At 33.8% G+C, this 17715-nt stretch overlaps 1 protein-coding gene across 3 annotated transcripts in view; it reads right to left on the reverse strand.

The window, feature by feature from the left end:
• Positions 1-17715, reverse strand: part of LOC106130319 (amyloid-beta-like protein) — a 149505-nt gene that overhangs the window by 9569 nt on the left and 122221 nt on the right. For 2 of the 3 annotated variants that reach the window (XM_060948263.1, XM_013329137.2), the window contains exons 2-4: positions 5433-5594; positions 2217-2352; positions 195-416 (exon numbers count right to left, since the gene is read on the reverse strand). In XM_060948263.1, coding sequence (XP_060804246.1) covers positions 195-416; positions 2217-2352; positions 5433-5594 — 520 coding nt within the window. The remainder of the gene's footprint in view (positions 1-194; positions 417-2216; positions 2353-5432; positions 5595-17715) is intronic. The other variant, XM_060948262.1, reaches the window with a different exon arrangement.

The following is a 17715-nucleotide window of genomic DNA, read 5'->3' on the forward strand; positions in this document are numbered from 1 at the left end:
AATTTATGTTGTTAACTAATTAGGATTTTTGTAAAAATCTAGGTTGACTGATATTAAAGCAAAAGGTAACTACCACGAACTCATATAATGTGCAAAGCCGTAACCACTAATAAGTTTAAAATATCTTTAATAACTTGGGCGAAAATCTATAATCTTAACAATATTCAATATTTTGTTTCATCATGACAACTCACCCTTAAAATGCTTAGGGCAGCATACGAACTCGACTCCTGAGAACAGGCTGATCCCACATGGCAGAAGCATGGCGAAGGTCCTCAGCCTCAGGCCCCGCTGTGCGCAGGCGCGGCCCGCAGTGGCGTTCCACCTGGCGAACTGCCAACACCGGCTCTGGTTGTGGATGTGGTCGAAGAGACAGCTCTCAGGGACCAGGAGCGCGTCCGATTGGAATGGACCTTCTGCCGCCAAATAAACTTTGTAGGCAACGGTGTTATCGTAAATAACGTAAATATAAAATAGGATGTAAAAGGAAATATACATACATATAAAAAATCACCCTCTTTCCCGGAGGAGAAGGAAGCGACAATAAGGCTACAAAAACGAGCAAATCTTCAACGTTTTTCTTGGATTATACAGAGATAAAACTTTAAAGTCGACTAAGGGAAAGGCTATAACTTGGGATTTTTGGGCTAGCAACCTGTCAATATTTTAATTCCAATAACATCATTTAGTCATTCAGCTGAAAGTTGCCTTTCAGTATATTCAAGGCTGTTGGCTCTGTCTACCCCGCAAGGGACAGTATGACTATGTATGTGTGTAGATAAACTTTGGAAAACGTTTTACAAAACTCCATACGAGCGAAACAAGTGGATATTTAGTCAAACTATAAAACTCTAGGAAGCCAAAATAGGAGTTACTCCTAATAACAGTGGTTACAGTATAATCCAAGAATTTACTTAAAGCTTGTATAAATAAAAAACAGGGTTTTGTTGTATAGTTAACTGAAGAAAAAGACGGATAATTAATTGATTAAAAAACACATATAAAAAACTAATTTTATGAATATGAAAAGGTAGTACATATTGTTCAAGAATACTTTAAAGAGTTATTTATTAGGGCCAACAACCTATAACTAAGTGTAAACATGAAAAACGAAGTGTCATTACTCAGAAGCCCCTCTCAGAATACTGATGGCTTTCATTAGGTAAACATTATCGAGGTCTTAAAGAGTATTGATGGTGCTGCGAAGATTATATATTCTTAGTATTGACATTCCAAGGACTTAAATTTAAAGGCAATCTTAGAGGCTTGATTAATTATTATTTTGTACAATAATGTGCCTTGTGGTTCCCGGCACCATTACAAAAAAGAATAGGACCACTCCATCTCTTTCCCATGGATGTCGTGAAAGGCGACTAAGGGATAGGCTTACAAACATAGGATTCTTTTTTTAGGCGATGGGCTAGCAACCTGTCACATATTTAATCTCAATTCTATCATTAAGCCAAATAGCTGAACGTGGCAATTCAGTCTTTTAAAGACTATTGGCTATGTCTACCCCGCAAGGTATATAGACGTGACCATATGTATGTATGTTGTACAATAAGACTGTGATATTCACATTAAATCTGTATAAGGTTCATTTTATGATTGAATTACCAGCTTTATTTTTAAACTTTAATTTAGTTAGGTTCCCCCGCTAAGGCGGATTGCAGACCGGTGTCGCTTCTTGTAAAAACCTGACTTGCCCAATCCAGGATCGTGGTCATGACCATACCACGGACTCCTTTCCGAAAAAGTGTAAATCCTTAGCTCCGGTAAAAGGGTGAGTAATACAGAAAGGGGGCCAATAAATTTTGTAGGGAGTTTCTTAAATAAAATTGATTAAAAGATGTTTAAAAAATACATATATTTAATGATTCCCTAGATGTCGTAAAAGGCGACTAAGAGATAAGCTTGTAAACTTCAGATTCTTTTTTTAGCGATGGGCTAGCAACCTGTCACTATTTGAATCTCAATTCTATAATTAAGCCAAACAAGCTGAACGTGGCCTATCAGTCTTTTCAAGACTGTTGGCTGTATCTACCGCAAGGGAAATAGACGTGATTACATGTATCTATGTATGTCAATAAAAGGGTGCAATCTTAAAGAAAACAAACACGAGAGAAGCACACTCCTCCCATGATTCAGCTGATATCTATAACCGGAAGGTTGATAAAGCTACGAGTGGTGATGGGATAGTAATAGTAGATACATACCAAGACAGCGGAATGGCTTGACCCACCGCGTGGTCTTGCACTTGGCCGCGTTGCCCGTCCCCAACTTGCACCAGTTGCTGACCTTGACGTAGTGGGAAGCCTCCACGATGTTGGTGATGTCGTGACTCGGGTAAACCTGGAGATTGGACAAGTGCAACTTGTTATTGAAGGTGTTTCTCAGCTACTTATATGAATCACTACTTTCACTTTATTGATAAACTATGATAGCTAGGTAGTTTAGACCAAATTTTTTGCGTCAGTAAAGCAATGATTGATAATAGGATCTAGAATATTTGTTTTTGCAGGCAAACAAATAATAACTAAAATAACCTTTGATTAATATTGATTAGGTAAACAATTATTGAACGACACTCCAAGCCAAAAATAATGGTTTGGAAGTTATAGGATTCCTGAGATATGGATAATATTAGATATACCTATCTTTAAAAAACAAAATAATGATACAAATTTAAGTGCAGTGCCAAGTGAATTTTTGCTTCTGACAAAGCTTACAGTTTGTTTTACTATACTGGCAAAATAAATCTCTCGAGCCAATTTTGAACGGAAAATACTAGAAGTAAGCAATTTCTAGCTTCAAATCGAGTTCCATTATTTATTTAGGTTCAAAGTGGCTTTTATCGCAGCTTTCACAGGTTCGCGACACGAAATAATTGGTTGCTGAGTGATAGTTAATGAGATTACTGCTATCCGATAGATGGGATATGAGGCACACAACGCTACTATATGTATGAGAAAAAAAAAGATTTCGCTTGGAATGAAAATAATAAAATGTTCGTGATATTTTTATGAGATAGAGACAACATGATTGACGAAGATATAAGAAGACACGAACTGATTGACATATCAAAGCACAGGCCAAATAGCTGGATCTAGAGATATGAAATTTGACATAAAGATAACCTTCAAAAAAATCTTCAGTGGTTTAAAGGATACACAAAGAAAGGAATTAAAATCGGGAAAGAAAACTAAATTTTTGTTTCTTTTTCGTTTCGTACTAAGAACAGTACAGAAAAGATGAACTTAACATTATATTATCAGGATTTAACATTAGTAGCCATTTTATGTTTAACCACGCTATGAGAAAAAAAATTATTTGAAATTAACCTTTATACATTTACATACCCTTTATTATGTCAAAAAAAAGATATAAAATTTAACATGACACAACTTTGTTTATAAGTTTCAATCTAATGTATTAATCTACAACACATATAGTAATGAACAGCACATACATATGTATGTATTCAATTTCACGATAACACAGAAAGCTTGTTTCCTATGGAAGTTACAAAGTTGAAATTTATAGTTTTGCCGAACCATCTCTGGCGATGGGCGCAAACGACTGTAATATACGGTTATAACAAGTTTGTCTAGATATTTACGACCCTTTGTTATGTGTACAACTAAGTTTAATGCCTAACTTACGGTAGAGATCCTACATGAGAATATATAACTTCTATCTAAGAGCTCGAGATAGCAAAATTACCTAGTTCCATTTGTTTCATTTTCATTCCAAAAAAATTCTGAATGAAATATTTTATTTTATTTTGCGTTGTCTTCTCATAGCTATAAATTAAACATTTTATCAAAAAACATAATAAGATTGTTTTTACTCTTATTTCAGTGCCTAAGGAAACGGACAACCTCTTTCGATTCGTTTAGCGACTAGGTCTATTTTTATTCAAAGAAATACTAATTTCCATGTTCATATTCAATGACACATTTTCATTGCTTTTATTGCAAATTATGATGTTAAAAAAATATAAAATTTACGTTTATAATATGACAACGTAAAAGCTGATTTTGTTTAATTTCTGTACTAGAAACCATAAACGTTATCAAAGGAAATAGCATCTATTATTGGGATGAATTTTGAATACCTATCAATTTCAATAACAAGCCTAACCAGAAATTGGAATGGCAGCTGAATTGTATACAAATCAAAACTGATGTTGTAACAGTATATTTCGAGCTTAATTTTCGATAATTGCCGCTCAATGATGCGGGTAACTACATTATTGTTTAAACAAATCAGATATTCAAAGCATTGGTTAGAAAAGGCAACTAATAAATCAGAGTATCTGGTAAATGTAGAGTTAAACTTTGAATAATAACATTTTGATTGGTTTTACATAAAAACATGAACTGAACTTTTAGTGGACAGGGTTAATGAAAATATTATTTAGTTTTTTGCTTTGTCGTAAATTGCATTTAACATTTTCATCGCAAGGATTCGTAATTATTTTTTATTTTTAATTTTTAAAAAAATAACATTCTTTTTTAAATTCGGCGCAAAGTTCGAGTCAAACCGGTCACCAATATTTTCTTAGTCTTATTGTTTAAATGAATTACTTTAAAATCTTTATCGCTGTTCTATTATCTACTCTGTACGATACCTATCCTCGGTAAAAGCTGAAATATTGCGCCCAATTTTGTGGTTTTATTACGCAAACCGGAACGTGCCTATGTTCTGGCTATCAGCCATTGCTATTGGTTTTATATTTGCTTTTATTGCTATTTCTGAATAGCATACTATGCTTATAAAAGAAAACAGATTCATATTGTTATTTTTCTAACGTAGGTATAAATTGAAATCAGCGATAATTTCAGAGCTTTCACATCATTGACAGCATTTACTAGTATATTCATAAACTATATAAAATTATACGCTTTTTTGAGAACTATTAAGTTTTATTCAAATCATATAATGTAAAACTGAGTTTAAGGAAAATCATAATTTTCCGCTTCTGTTCGTCGTTGCAGCAGCACAAACTCATTTGTTGGTAAAAAGAACTGAATCAATACAATTTTACAATATAAGTAGTCTCTGAGAATCTTTATACGAGTAGTATTTCTTTCATAAATTATTATATGGTTATAGCTATAATGTACCTAAAACATAAGTTATCTCTTTTCTTTTTCATCACCAAAAAAATTTTTATTTTACTCGACAAATTACACACATTGAGTTAGCCTCGATGTAAGTTCGAGACTTGTGTTACGAGATACTAACTCAACGATACTATATTTCATAAAAAATACTTATATAGATAAACATCTAAGACCCAGGCCAATCAGAAATAGTTCTTTTCTCATCATGCCCTGGCCGGGATTTGAACTCGGGACCTCCAGTGTCACAGATAAGCGTACTACCGCTGCGCCACAGAGGCCGTCGAAAGGCTAAAGAGAACTTACCTTTTTGCAGTAATCCAGGATCTCCATCTTGTCCTTCAGACAGTTGTGCGGCTTGGTGGTAAGGTCTGGCGTCCACCGGCCCGCGGACGACATGTACTGCGGGTGGTACGTGGAGCCGGCCTCGCATAGCACCGCCACTTGAGGCTCCGCGCCCGTACTCGCCTGGGGACAAGATATCTTAGTTACAAATTGGAATTTTAGAACCGAGACAGATAAGGTTATTTTTTTTTTCTTTGTATGTTTTGTTTTTTTATCACATTTACGCGTGACATGATAAACTTGATTTGTTAGTCGCCAATATTAGCTTTAATTTTTTTTGTATTTATAAATAGCTGTGCCCGCGACTTCGTCCGCGTGGAATAGTTATTTTGGGCATCATTGAAGCCCTCAAGGATAAATAATTTTCCCCGTTTTTTTCACATGTTCCATTGTTTGGCCATTGGCCTAAAGCCTTTCTCGATAAATGGTCTATTCAACGCAAAAATAATTTTTCAATTCGAACCGCAGTAGTTCCTGAGATTAGAGCGTTTAAACAAACAAACTAACTCTTCAGCTTTATAATATTAGTATACATAGAATTGTAAAATTGAGGCATAGTGGAGCTGGGATGTAGAACCAGCCTTGTATAAGATTGTATGAATGTTACAAAGTAAAAGAAATATGGATTCTTTTGGACTATAAACATCCAAACTATAAACATCCAAACAGTAAAGCACTTTACTCGCCTCAACGTTTTTAACGAGAGTTGAAAACATTAAACTCGCTGTGTAACTGTCAGATTCGTCTAGACAAACCCTGGGGATACTATAGTACTTCTACTACAAAATCTAAGCAATAGTCTCAAGAAAATCATATTTAAACTTGTGTGCAAGATATGTTTTTATCTATCAAAACGTTGCAAATAAAATCTGAAAAGTTATAGTTGTATAAAAATCATTCTTCTTCTTAGCTATTTTTGTAATTTTCTAACGAGAACAATTGATCGTACTTTTTTTCTTTCACGTAAGTGGTTACATTTGTTTTTTCTTTTGATCCGCTGATTACGCCATAAAGTAATTCAACTCTTTTTATTCCCGATTCACAAAATTATAGTAAGTTTATCCTTTACGACATTTTTTTGTTAAATTAAATTTGAAGAAGAATTGCAGTTTTTGTAAAGAAAGTAAGTGAACATACCGTACGTACGTTCATGTACTGCACGTATACGATATTTATTTAAATTATTTATGTTTTCGTCAGAAAGTAGACAGGTATAATAAAACTTTATAATTAACCTTTGTGCGCGGAATCACAATATGCGGCCTTACAGCATTAAAAGAGCTGTATGCTCAACCAAAAGTTACTCCAGAGTGCTTATTTGAATAATTTGAATAAACATGACTCTAAATTCAGGTACAAAATGTTTGGCCAGTTTAGAAAATATTAAACTAAAGTTCAATATCCTGAAAAACCTTAAGCTAGGGGTAAAATAAGGTTCTTCATACATTACAGGCTGAGTGGGGTGGCGACGAACGTGACGTGAAATTTTATAGGTAACGCATTTTGTGAACATTGTCTATTGTGAGCAAAGTGCCTACTCATTTAATTACAAAAATGTCTTGAAAAATTTTCTGTGGGGTTTGTTCCAACACTTCTCTGAGGCTTTAGTAGCAGTAGAATAATAAGTAGGAAATATGGAAAGGGTTATAACTAGTTTAGCGAAAATACTAAATATCGTATCAGGGACATTCTGGCGATATTACAGGTTAAATTAAAAGTACACGAAACCGACGAGCCTCATGCTCGTCGGGTACTTTTTGTTATGAATACTATAGTAGGTACTTCTACTACAAAATCTAAGCAATATCATATTCAAACTTGTGTGCACGGTATGTTTTATCTGTCAAAACTTTCGAATAGAATCTGAAAAGTTAAAGGTAAAAAATCGTTCTTCTTCTTGGTTCTTTATTTTTTAAGTTAATCTTGTTTTATCACGGGGACAATTGATCGTACACTTGCATCTTTCACGTAAGTGGTAAATAACTCTTTAAATACCCGATACACTAACTTATAGTTTGTTTATCCTTTACTACATTATCTAGGAATGTGAAAAAAAAATCGATTATGGAAAAAATCGATTAAAAATCGATTTTTTTTAAGTAAATATCGATTTTTTTACGTGATTTTTTTAAAATTAATAATCGATTAAAAATCGATTTTTATAATTATACAATAAATGCACTCCGACATTACGTTTTTGTCTTCTGGCTTGGAGCCCGGAACGCGAACTGCCAAAGAATACTATCATAGCTCCATAATATTACATTAACGCCATCTGTGCATTCTTTCTGTGCTCTTAAAACAGTTTAGATGATTAATTTACTTTATAGACGGCCTCTGTGGCGCAGCGGTAGTACGCTTGTCTGTGACACCTGAGGTCCCGGGTTCGAATCCCGGTCAGGGCATGATGAGAAAAGAACTTTTTCTGATTGGCTTGGGTCTTGGATGTCTATCTATATAAGTATTTATTAAAAAATTATAGTATCGTTGAGTTAGCATCTCGTAACACAAGTCTCGAACTTACTTCGAGGCAAACTCAATCTGTGTAATTTGTCTCGTATACATTTATATTTATTTATTTATTTTATCAAACATTCTCTAGATGGAATTAGTCGATGAACAGTATTTTACCGACATTCGGTTGATATTTTATTCATTATTCGTTGCTGAAACTTCATTTTTCAAACTTGATTGTTAAAAACTTTAATTTGTGTTGATTATATAAGAACTTACTGTTTCTATTGTTTATTTTTAATGAATCTATTGATATATTTATATGGCGTTTATTTTAACATAAATTGAAAAATTAGGAAAAATCTATCAATCTAATAAAATCGATTATTTTCTTAAGAAAAATCGATTATTTGTTAATCGATTTTTCATACTTAAAAAATAAATCGATTATATAAAAATCGATTTTTTATCAGCAAAGTCACATCCCTAACATTATCCAGAACGCATTGGAATTTTTTTTTGTGCATTAGCACGAAGCGAATATGCAGGGATTTTGGCAAATGGAAAGATGTAGTCAATGATTAATTCTCTGGAGAAGAAGCAGAGAAAAGAGGCGGAGGTAAGTAAAATATTGTATCGCATGTGACCTAACTAAAGATGATTCTGGGTTGCAGCAAATATTTAGCCGCAAATTACCTAACCCTTAATGCAAACCTCAAAGTTTCCGAGATAATGCACGCTCCGGTGTCTGCACTAGACACGTCATTACAAGTTACAACTTGTCTCGTTAGACTTCCTGGCTTTGGCAGACGTCACTCAGTGACAGGGTTGCCTAGTTTCCGAATCGGGAAGCTTTGGAAATGAATCAATTAGTTATAGTAGTTATATACGAGAGTGGATCTAATTCAAGATATATATATATATAGTAAAAGTTACATGGAAACGAGACTGTCGATCATCTTTGTTGGTCTAGTTGTGAGTAGTGTACTAAGTAGTGAATGTCCATTATTGAAAGCTTCTTTCACATGCAAAAGATGTGGAGGAAAAATGGGAGAATCTTCGTGTAAAAACTCCAGTGTTGTGGACATTCGCGTACCCCGGGCTCCAAAAGGAGATGTAGCAAATGAGACTAACGCCAGGGGATGTATGTCCCTTATATCTTTCTTAGGTTTAGTTCTGTTCCAAACTTTGGACTACGAAAATTAGAAAAAAAAGTAATCCTGGTTATTACAAAGGTTTTGCAGTGAATCTTGAACTCTGAGCTACGCAGGATGCAATCGAGAACATATTCATGAAATCGAATGGAACTGGACTATAATAATATCCGTACTCTATACCTACAGAGTATTTACAAAAATGCAAATTCATAATAAATTTGAGGGCGAATCGGTCCCTTAATCGTCCCCAAATCTGCCTAAGAGGACGGCTAAGCCAAACAAGATATAAATACAATTTGAATAAGTACTCCATTCCATTTAGACTTGTACCGACTTCGCAGAGCTAAGTGCAAACTGTAGTACGAAGCGGGAAGTTAGACGAGATGTACCGAGTCTAAGAACTTGGAATTTCTACATAGCAACCATAGCAATTTGGCTATTAGGTACATGCTATTAGGTACATATGTTTTGTTATGTGTATTCTACGTAATTCATGTAAGAAATATCTAGTCTCTAGGGAAAAAAGGCTGTAATTTTAAGTAATTAAGTCTGATCGCTTTTTGACTTAGAAAATATAAAATTTGCTTTGCACTTTTGCACGCCTATGGATGTAATTGCGTTCAATACTTACAATGCAGTGAGAACATTGTTAGTTAATGCAGAACTGAACTTAAATATTTAAGTAGAACAAACTAGATTATATTATTATAAAAAAGTATAACAACTAATTTTATTACTTGTTCAGGTCAAAATATTAATACAGTTAAGCTGTAACATTTACTGCCCAACTAATGTAATCTGAGGGAACATTTACAACGTATGTTTAATAAGAATTTGGACGTGTCGTAAAATACGTAAAGGCCTATCGACATTAATCAAGCTGTTTATGACACTCATAAACATATTGCCCGAATGCATGACATGACCACTTAAACCGTAGTAAGCATGCATACCCGGCCATTTTGGTAATTAAATTAGAAATAACGTTGTTAAGTAATTCTGTCAATATTGCCAAAGTTTAGTTGTATAGTCAGTATTGTTAAAAAATATAGCGTGGGGTAGACAGAGCCAACAATCTTGAAAAGACTGAAAGGCCATGTTCAGCTGTACGGCTTAATGTTGGATTTGAAAATAAATTTTTTATATTGATTATGTTAAACAGTATTAAAAAATATAATAAATTCGTACAGCATACTTAAATTTTCCTTGTGATTACGCTGTTACGTCTAAACAGCTTAACAAATAGTATTGGAATTTTGTATTTTTTTGGGTAAAATCTTACACGAGCGGAGTCCCGGATACATAAGTACACAGGAACCTTTAAATTGGATTCGTCTAATGAAATTTTCAGCTATTAACAGTACCAGCAACGGTTATAATATGTTCCCATTGCAGCCTCTCTAGGGACTTAACTGCCCGAGGCGAAGGCCCACTAGGTCGATAACTGTTGCTATTCACCTACATAAGTGTTGGTATTCACCTGCGATTTGTAATTCACCCATTGTTTACCCAGCCATTACACAAAGGGCTAGCACGATACTGAATAAATAGCAGGTATACTGCTTCAGTGTATTGGGTTTTGTTGTTAGTAGCGTAGTGATACTAAAAGGTTCATACATAGGTATGATCACGTCTATATCCCTTGCGGGGTAAAGAGCCAACAGTCTTGAAAATACTGATAGGCCACGTTCAGCTGTTTGGCTTAATGATAGAATTGAGATTCAAATAGTAATGGGTTGTTAGCCCATCGGCTAAAAGAAGAATCCCAAGTTTATAAGCCTGTCCCTTAGTCGCTTTTTACGACATCCATGGAAAAGAGATAGAGTGGTACTAATAGTTATATGGAAAATTTTGTTAATTAAATACATACAGGTATATAGCTTTTGCTTACCCAACATTGATAGTTAACATAAACAAAAAATAGGAATAAATTTTTAGTGTATGAATAGCTCTGTTGTGTTTTATTGTAATTTAAGGCAAGAAAAATTCAGTCAATCATGAATACGAGAGAAACTAAAATTTCGTAGATGTATGTATTTGTCCACCTTTTGCTGTAATAACTTATCTATTATTTCCGCTCAAAATTTACTGTATATTTTTATTTTTTACAGCCATTTAACAAATCGACAGTCGTACATTCCTTTCCATGGATCATAATTTCAAAATTACAACTAAAATTGAAAATAGATTTTCTTAATGACCGTGTCAGCACTACATCGTTTCGTACCTATCAATCTACTACCCACTTAAAAACAAACAAGTCTTTAATTAAATCCTTTAACAAAATCCAGTCATAAAAAGAAAACAAAAATCAACAGTATTCCAGGGGCACGACTCGCAAAGTCACAATCGACACTCGCCGTTTTAATATTGTACGGAATGCACTCCCGAGAGCGGTGTCGAGGGCGACTGTCGAGAGTCCCGACACTAACGGAGTGGCCGATATTGCTAAAGTTGTTTTTACGATGCCACCAACTTTTTTAAAGAAACTGTTCTGTTTTTGAAAATTTCTATGCTTGTTTATAAAAAAGAGCATAGAAGGTAATCTGTGAGAGCTGGCTTTTTTGATTTTGGGAAAACGCAACGGCTTTCCTATGGTGTGATGTTTAATACGGAACTTTTTGAAGGATTATATCGCTAATTAGTATGTTCTATTCTCTTCTACACTCTCAGAGAAACTAAAAGTACAGAAAGATGAGAAAGACTTTGCTCCTGCATTAAAACAAATGTTCGAGAAAAACTAAAACCTGATGTTCGAGTACAGAAGAAAGTCTACTAAACTTTGTTTTCCTAACAAAAGAGATAGAATCATATATTGTACTCACAATGTTTTTGATTACTCAATCAAGAGGTGGGGCCTGATGACTTGTAATATAGGTAATAACCTAGTACAGGCGTCAGCTCCCGCAAACAGGCTGTTTAGCAGTACTCCAATCTTTGTACCTTAGTATTAAGACACTTTTTTTGTGGTGAGAAATAAATAAATGATTAAATTAATTTAATTTTTAAAAAAAGCACTACATTTGCTCTCTCTTTTACTTTGAATTTTAGCAAAATTTAATCAGTTGTTTTAGCTTTGTAACGATATACCTAATGTTACTCTCCTTGGATACTAATTAAATAGGAAATTTAAAACAAGTATCTAAATAAGATGCCATTAGAACGAAACCATTTTATATGTATTAAACGCAGATGAAACTAAAGTACAACACTCCTTTTATTGGCACTCTGGGTAAAAAACAACTAGTACTGACAGTTCCCATATCAAAGGGAGAGGTTCCCACTCGCGAAATGAGAAAAGCCAGTACATACGTATTAAGGTAGTTCTGTACATTGGGCAAGCTGCTGGTTTAGGAGCCGAGTCAGTGCCACGTGCCAGTGTTAAAAAAATTCAAACCTTAACCTTATAAATTTCAAAGCTTATTGCGCAAAATTTAAAACAAAAAGCATTATAAATACTATTTGGGGAATATTTGTACCAACGGTAACTGGCGTTGCGTACAAGAATATGATAACAATGTCTTGGTATTTATAGTGATTATTTTAATAATTGAGCTGAATGTACCTATATCTTGAAAATAAATAAAAATTTATTGTATTTGTCACAAAGAGTAAAGCAAAGAACTAAAAGAAAAGGTGTATTTGATATCAATAAGTTATTCTGCACATTTGAAGTAATTTCTTCTGTAATTTCAGCTTTATGAACGTTATCATCAAAAAAGACACTGTTCTATTAACTGTCATATCAACGCACATTCGAACCCTGGGTCTTGGTCTTGAGATTCGAAATATGGCATGTAAGTTCCTTATTAGGTTCAAGGGTCTACGTGCACCTTTACCTCACAGTAGTTCAGTTTTCGGACCAGCGTCTGTCCCAATGTGAACCTTTGTCAAAACGAAGCCGCTTCGTGCCAGTTGGCATTTGGCACGGGACTCGGTACGTGAGGCTTCCACTCCTCGGAATTGCTCTCTGGATACTCAATAACTTTTCTGTATTGATCGAAATGTACTTATGTTGATCTATTTTGTGACTGCTACTATGTTGTCCAAGCACCAATTTTTTTTTTCTATTACTTATAATATATTGAATTCAACAAGAATTCGTTATAATCAATAACGAATTCTTGTTGTGATCCAAACTTGCATCAATATATGATTTTTGTTTGTGACGAGTAAAGTACTTGACGGATTTTAACGAAATTTAGGATTGGGAGAGAGCTTCAGGGAAAACCAAGACTACCTAAATGCCGTGAAGTGTAATGTTTAAAAATAATCATGGCTTGTAAATATTTGTAGAAAATGAAGTAAATGACAAAAATGCAAATAGTATATAAAGAGAAATAGTTAATGAAACAACCGATTTCAATAAAAAAAAAATAGAAAGAAACTGATTCAACAAAGAAATCGAAAATGCAAATAGTTATCCCACAAAGCATTTAAGAAGCAATAAAATTGCTGGACTAATAAAACTACCTAGTAGTGCACCGACGGACGGACAAATCAAAACCGCTTTAAATTCCCTTTTTATGCAAATGTATGCAGATTTTGCTCTGGCACCGACACTTGTCACAAATCAAGGATAGTTACAGAAAATAACTTTCAATTGTTACCTTTGACATCCTTTACTGTGATTTTCAAGAAAATTTACGTTGTTGATTGTTTTTGCTTTACAAGAATTCTACCATATACTTAATTTGAGCTAATCTGGCCATAGACTTGAGATGCGTTTCTTCGGTCGATGAACTTCATGGATATAAATATCCATAAGTTTAGTAGTACATAATTTTAATTTTTTTTAAAGCTCAGCTTTTATCTCTTTTTTTATGTATAAATTTTTTTAGCCACTTTTATTATGTATACAAGAAATGAAATACCAAACACAAATGTCTCTTCTGTACTTTCATTTTTTTTGTACTTGTTCGAGACATGGCAAGTTGTCAGGGTTGCCACGTTTAATTAATTTTAATTAGAATTTGAACACCGAAGTTACAATTTCTATTAACATTCAAATTGTGGTTTTCTTTCAACCATAGGATTTTGAGTCAAGGTGAAAAGGACTGAAATGTTGGTAATTTATTCTTTTCACTGTAAATGTCCGACATAAGCAAATTAGTTTAGGTGAGTAACCCTTTTCGGGTTTACAAGTAAAATGTAAATTATAACCAATCTAAATCAGAAGCCGTGTAGAAATTTGGTAGTATAATACTAAACCTGTCTGCTTGTGGAGATAGTGAATTTTGATACGGATTTGCGAGGTTATTATTGAGTATTGTACCGAATTGTAAATGAGATAGCGGATAATTAATATTAACAACATTGTTCTAAGAAGGATGCTCATTATTACTCGCAAATTTCGAAATATATTTTGCTATTATTCAGTAGGGTTAAAATATTAGTTAGGTAAAAATATTTTTTTAAACATATACTTACTTTCTAATTGATCCCATCCTAATCAGATCATAAAAACTAAGGGAAAAAAATAAGAGATGTTGAAATGGGCATGACATATAGTCAATTCAAATCAAGTCAGATCAAGATAGATGAACTAGAAGAATCAAGAAGTGATAAAAATTACAAACTATCTACGTATATAAAATCATTACTCTTTCCCGGAGGAATACACATACTACATATTTCCTTGCCTAGCTCTGCATACTTCTTTCGCTTCATCCACATTTATAACTCTCATGCAAACTCGTCGGTTTAATGACAATCTATGTAAGATGTAAAGTCTTTGAAAAGGATCGAACCTTTATTTTTTTATTTGCTTAATTAAAACCAGTGTTTTTGACAGCCCTCCCGCAGTCGCGGTGAGCCGCACTTCTCGAGTGGTGGTGGAATTCTCGAGTCTCTCTCCTTACATTCTCGCACTTTTTACTTCAGCTCTCCAGTTAAAAACTTGTCGGCGAAATTTAAGCGAACGTTATCCCGGGAGATAACTGCACTTAAATTGTACACTTAGTCAAATGACTTTCAGTTAAGAAAGTACTTTTTAGATGAAAATGTTTTTCAGTTTCATTCTCTCGAGCAAAACGTTGATTTATAAAATCTGAACCTGGGCAGTTTTCTATGTTACATTTAAATAATGCCAAATATTGGCCTGAAATGTTATATTGAAGGTCAAAATAAAACTTCAAGGGTAAATCTTAGGACACAACAAAGAACATAATTAAAGTAAAGATGAAGCGAGATCGTTACAAATGGAAAAATTTAGTCTCTGCCAACCCCTCCGGAAAAAAGGCGTAATTTTATTGTTTATATTAAAGAAAGACTCATTCGCATGTGGTGGCAGTGTTCAGATTCAGGTGTCTTGGAACAGGTGAGTTTTCGAGTCTGATACCTCAACCATTCAACCTCCGTCACCCTTCATAGTACGTCATAAGTATGACAATTGAAATAAATTATAATGGGAAGCGAACTCCCAAAGTTATACATCACAAATCGTTTTACCAAAACGGTCGAATGAAATACCGAATATTGCCCTCTGGCAATTATCAAAATCCTCATATTTATGTTACGAGTAGGGCTACAAAATAACGGCGGTCGCTATTGGCCGAAATACTGGCCATAAAAATATGGAAAACTGGATGTTAGTACTTTGGGCGCCTTTTGCTTTCTCAAAATTAATTTACGGTATGAGGTTCTAATACCCTTTCGAAATTTGAAATTGTGTATTAAATTCCTTTATATGGAATGACTGAAATATAAAAATGTTCTACTAAATAAAATTCAAACGGAATTAAAACGATTGACCTTGCCTCAAATTTAAATTTAGTTAAATCCTACCTGCTTACAATACTTAAATTAAATAAATGTCCCATATTTTCCATCTTAACCCAAACATATCAAATTGACTTACAAATATAAATAATCTAACAAAGTGTACCAAATGAGTTGGTAACTTTTTACTCAATCTTACAAAAACACTATGCCTTATCACACAACTTTCTCACGATATAAATTATCGCGTCACACCTAACATTCTAACTTTGCCTTACGTATCTTTGACCCTTGCTCTAACACAGAGCTGAGACCTCCTGAGCGGGCTTTCATTCTTTTCTCTGTGTCAAAAGGCGAATTTCTTTGTGTGTCGTGAGCCGGGTGGCTCCTATAGATTTCGCCAAGACATGATAAATGAAGGAGTTGACGCCGGTCCATTTGTCTTTTACGCGAATAACGAGCGAAAAAGTCGTATTTACATAATATACGTTAGTTTGGATATTCGACCACTATGTTTCTGTGTCACTGGCTTTTCATAGAGGTCTTAAATTATCTACCTGGAGATCAATATGGCATATTTTTTGTCTCTTCATTATCACAATATTCTCACCAATAAATTATAATTATTTTAGATCATTATAATATTATATGATATCTATATTACTGGACATAACACACAAAGGTCTACAAAATGTCTCCGTAGCCAGTTATAGTTAATATTTGCTGGCGATCAGTTTTAATTTTAGTTTATATCTATATAATTTATCTGAACACACAGGTCAATTTAGTGAAAACTTGACTGTATTGAACATAAGAATTTTTGAAGGAACACTGTAACACTGACTACCGATTCCCACCAAAAACGCTTCTTTGAAATCTATTAAAAATAAACGACCTCTTCACCAAATCAATTTACTGGTTAAACACCCGTATAATTTACGTTAACTTGCTGATATTTCACGTCAAGCTGTCGATAAATTAATTTGATCGCTCAATAAATTCCTAAGGTCTTAGTTCTTTACGTGTGTGTGTCTTGTTCGTGTCAATTTAAATAATGATTACCTTTCTTACACTCACTCCGTAACTATGAAATATTATTTTTATACAGTACAATGACAGCCTTATCGCTTATAGTGATTTCTTCCAGAAAAACAATAGTTTGTAAAAAGTACTTCATTTAATAACTAATGAATTGGAGGCAGGCAGAGGGATAGGCAGAGATCTTTTTACTAACTACTGTAAAATTTTTGCATCGTTCACAATCTACCGAAGTTTACCAAAACTTTGAAGGGTTTTTGTGTGCGTGACAAACGCTCATACACTCACCATTGATGAGAAATCGATACTTTTGTAGATATTCGGTACGATATTTTAGACAAAATACGAGGTACTCTTATATCATGGTTTCGATAAATTAATGTGAATAACAAAAACAAACGGCACACTCAAATTTGATTTTGATTATATTTTGTTCTCTTTAATAAAATAGTAACTATAAAAACGAATGATACTCGAAAAAGAATGAAAAGAAAAGAATGAAAGGTTCATATGAATCTCGTAGCGGGCTTCTAAGTATATAGACTACAGCCAGTCAGCTCCCAGAAATGTTTCCACAAATCATTTTACCATCTTAAAGTATTACAAATGGTCACGTCTATATCCAGGGGGGTGACACTTCTTCGACGCTGTCATTCGACAAAGATACAAGCGCCATCTGTATTTTCGCCCCTGTACCTTTAAATTAATTGCCAGTTAATTACATAAAATTATATTTTCCTTAAATAATTAATAAAAACAAATTAAAACGTAGAATAAATTCCAGTATTTATTATATAGGTTCTCGATTTTATTATTATAAAAACAGTTATACATTTAAACGTCTGATTAGTGGCAACACGATTGTGGCGATGTGT

This window comes from Amyelois transitella, chromosome 15 (assembly GCF_032362555.1).
Source record: "Amyelois transitella isolate CPQ chromosome 15, ilAmyTran1.1, whole genome shotgun sequence".
Lineage (NCBI taxonomy): Eukaryota > Metazoa > Arthropoda > Insecta > Lepidoptera > Pyralidae > Amyelois > Amyelois transitella.